This window comes from Saccostrea cucullata, unplaced genomic scaffold, assembly GCF_032062105.1.
Source record: "Saccostrea cucullata isolate Sc308-1 unplaced genomic scaffold, CSIRO_AGI_Scuc_v1 ctg11993, whole genome shotgun sequence".
Lineage (NCBI taxonomy): Eukaryota > Metazoa > Mollusca > Bivalvia > Ostreida > Ostreidae > Saccostrea > Saccostrea cuccullata.
The window spans coordinates 4649-7027 of NW_026922856.1; the positions used below are offsets into that span (position 1 = coordinate 4649).

Genomic DNA, 2379 nt, shown 5'->3' on the forward strand with positions numbered 1-2379 from the left:
ATGCACCTTTTGCTGAAATTCTTTGACTGTATCCATTTTCAAAGATTTGTTATCGCTCGACACACTAGAATAAAAATAGGTACTATCACGTTCAAACCACTTAATTAATCACACTAGTTAATAATTTGAAACATTAATCTGTACAAATATCACAAGAATTTGTTTTTTCAATGCATATCCTGAATTTACTATGAAATGTTCTCGTATATGAACAGATGTCAAACAATTGACAATTCTGAGCATCATCCAAAACGTTTTTTTTTCTTTTCAAAAACTAAATCAGTAAACAAAATTTACATCACTACTTTCAATTTTATTGAAAATTTATCACAAAACAAAATATACAGCGCAACACTTGTTAAAATTTTTAACCAGCTATTTGCCTGGAGGGATCGTGAAAAAATAGTCCCTTGGTCATAATGTTTTGCATCCTATCACTGCGTAGAGATTTTGTCCTTTTCCCAATCTACGGTTTACTTCCTGTCAATGGGAATTTCTTGTGATCCGCCTCCCTTCACTTTTCCTTGGATCACCAGCACACCCTCATCAGAGAAAGTTGAGATGATACTGTCAGAGTCAATTCCCTGTTTTTAAAAAATATTATAATATTTCAACTCGCTGTTTAAAAACATGTTAATATTATTTTGAACATCTACATATTACAAATGTACCAGGCTATTTCCCATCTTCAACAAAAAGAAATCTCTGGCAATAGAACACTTTTAATATATTGATTATTGATCACATTTAAATGGGGCTTTTAAGAGCAGTTTATAACCCTTTCAATGCAAAAATGTCCAACCAAGTTCATATCAATGCTTTCAATAGAAAAGGAAAGGAAATTCTTAGATCTGAAAATTTTTCAAGCACATGGCAATTTTTTACCAGATGCAATTTATGCATTAATTTTTTTTCAATACCTGTGGTATGGTGTATTGTTGTGTGAACTCCTGAGCGAAATAACTGTGTCCCTCCTCCGACTTCTTCTCATGCTTTCCAGTTATGGTCAATTTGTTGTCCTGGATTTTCACGTTTATTTCTTCAGGTTTGAATTGATGAACATTCAACTTTATCTTGAGTTTTTTATCACTGATTTCAACCTGACAAAAAGAAAATAGGTTTTTTTTTAAAAATGCAAAATACTTCTACATGTATACATGACATATAACATGAATGTCAACTGTGTGTATTACCAAACCAGTTTGGGTAAAGCGTCTGTTAGCTTATTTACTTTAGATATGAAAAATCGACAAATACACTGGTTAGTAGGTTATAGGCCTATGGATATTAAATCCAGTTGGGGGGGGGGGGGGGTAGCAACAATTCTGTTTGTTCAGTAATACACACATATTTTGTGATTAAAACTCAAAGCAATCCCGATTCTGAATTTTTGACTTGAATGAACAAGCCACCTGTCCCTAACACAGTTTTGTTTTATTTATAGTAACTTGTTTACCTTACACGACCTTTAGTTGTAAATGTAAAGGGAAGCAATTCAATTTCATGTTTACGCTTTGTGGATCGAACCGGGTCATTTAAGGTCAAAGGCCTTCAATCTTATATTCAACAAATTTGTGTATTTTTGCAAGCTTTAAAAATTGCAGCGTGCTTAGAACGAACTAAAAGGTGCCAAATATAATTTTTCAGATACATTTATAGCATATTATAGAAAATGCAAGCAAATTGAGCAAAAAATTGAGAAATAAAGATCTAGCCTACCTTTGATTCCTCTCCTCTTGCTGGGAAAGACAAATATTTATGTTCCAGATAATTCTCCATGTCTCGCATCATCTTCTCTACATCTCGGAAACGATTAGCGAAGGACTCGGGTAAAATTCTGGATGGCAGGACAAAATCGTTCCATGGTTCTAGGGCTGTGCGCTGGTGGTCCTTAGCACTGTGTTGGTGAACTGGGATATTTCGGTCAGCAAATCCTCTACAGGCCAAAGCCTGGACACCTCGGCTGACCCTGGGACAAACTCTTGAAATAATGGCTAGACTCATCTTAATAAATTGATGCGAAAATTCACTGCGTCGCCACGATGCAGCTTATATACCAAGGTGACTCTTCTACGATTTTCTCGAACTATCTCGCACAGCGCATGAACAAGATATATTTAGAACAAAGAGGGGGGTTTCTATGGAATATCGATTACGTCAAAATTATTTTTTAAACATTTAATTCCATACATATGGGTCATTTTCAAAAAAAGTCTACTTTTTTGTCTTTTGATCAGAAAAATAGGAAAAAAAATTTTTAGAGTGAAAGTTTTTTTCCCGTTGGTTAATATACATGGTCATACAGCTTAAAATTTATTTTATGATCATCTCCCAGGTGTTTTATAAAAAATATTCTATGCATTCCGAGTAAAATTTAAC

The 2379-nt window shown here is 34.0% G+C and overlaps 1 protein-coding gene across 1 annotated transcript; it reads right to left on the reverse strand.

The window, feature by feature from the left end:
* Positions 1 to 300: 300 nt before the first annotated feature.
* On the reverse strand, positions 301 to 2061 carry LOC134262599 (alpha-crystallin B chain-like). The gene is made up of 3 exons (XM_062744984.1): positions 1720 to 2061; positions 921 to 1100; positions 301 to 584 (listed from the first exon to the last, which is right to left on the reverse strand). Exons 1-3 carry the CDS (start codon positions 2002 to 2004, stop codon positions 474 to 476), a joined length of 576 nt encoding a protein of 191 aa, XP_062600968.1. The 5' UTR covers positions 2005 to 2061; the 3' UTR covers positions 301 to 473.
* Positions 2062 to 2379: the final 318 nt, after the last annotated feature.

Coding starts and splice junctions, on each gene's coding strand:
- LOC134262599 (XM_062744984.1), bottom strand. CDS start 2,004: ATGAGTCTAGCCATTATTTCAAGAGTTTGTCCCAGGGTCAGCCGAGGT. Junction 1,101..1,719: donor CAAGAGGAGAGGAATCAAAG/GTAGGCTAGATC, acceptor TCTTTTTGTCAG/GTTGAAATCAGTGATAAAAA. Junction 585..920: donor AACAATACACCATACCACAG/GTATTGAAAAAA, acceptor TTTTAAAAACAG/GGAATTGACTCTGACAGTAT.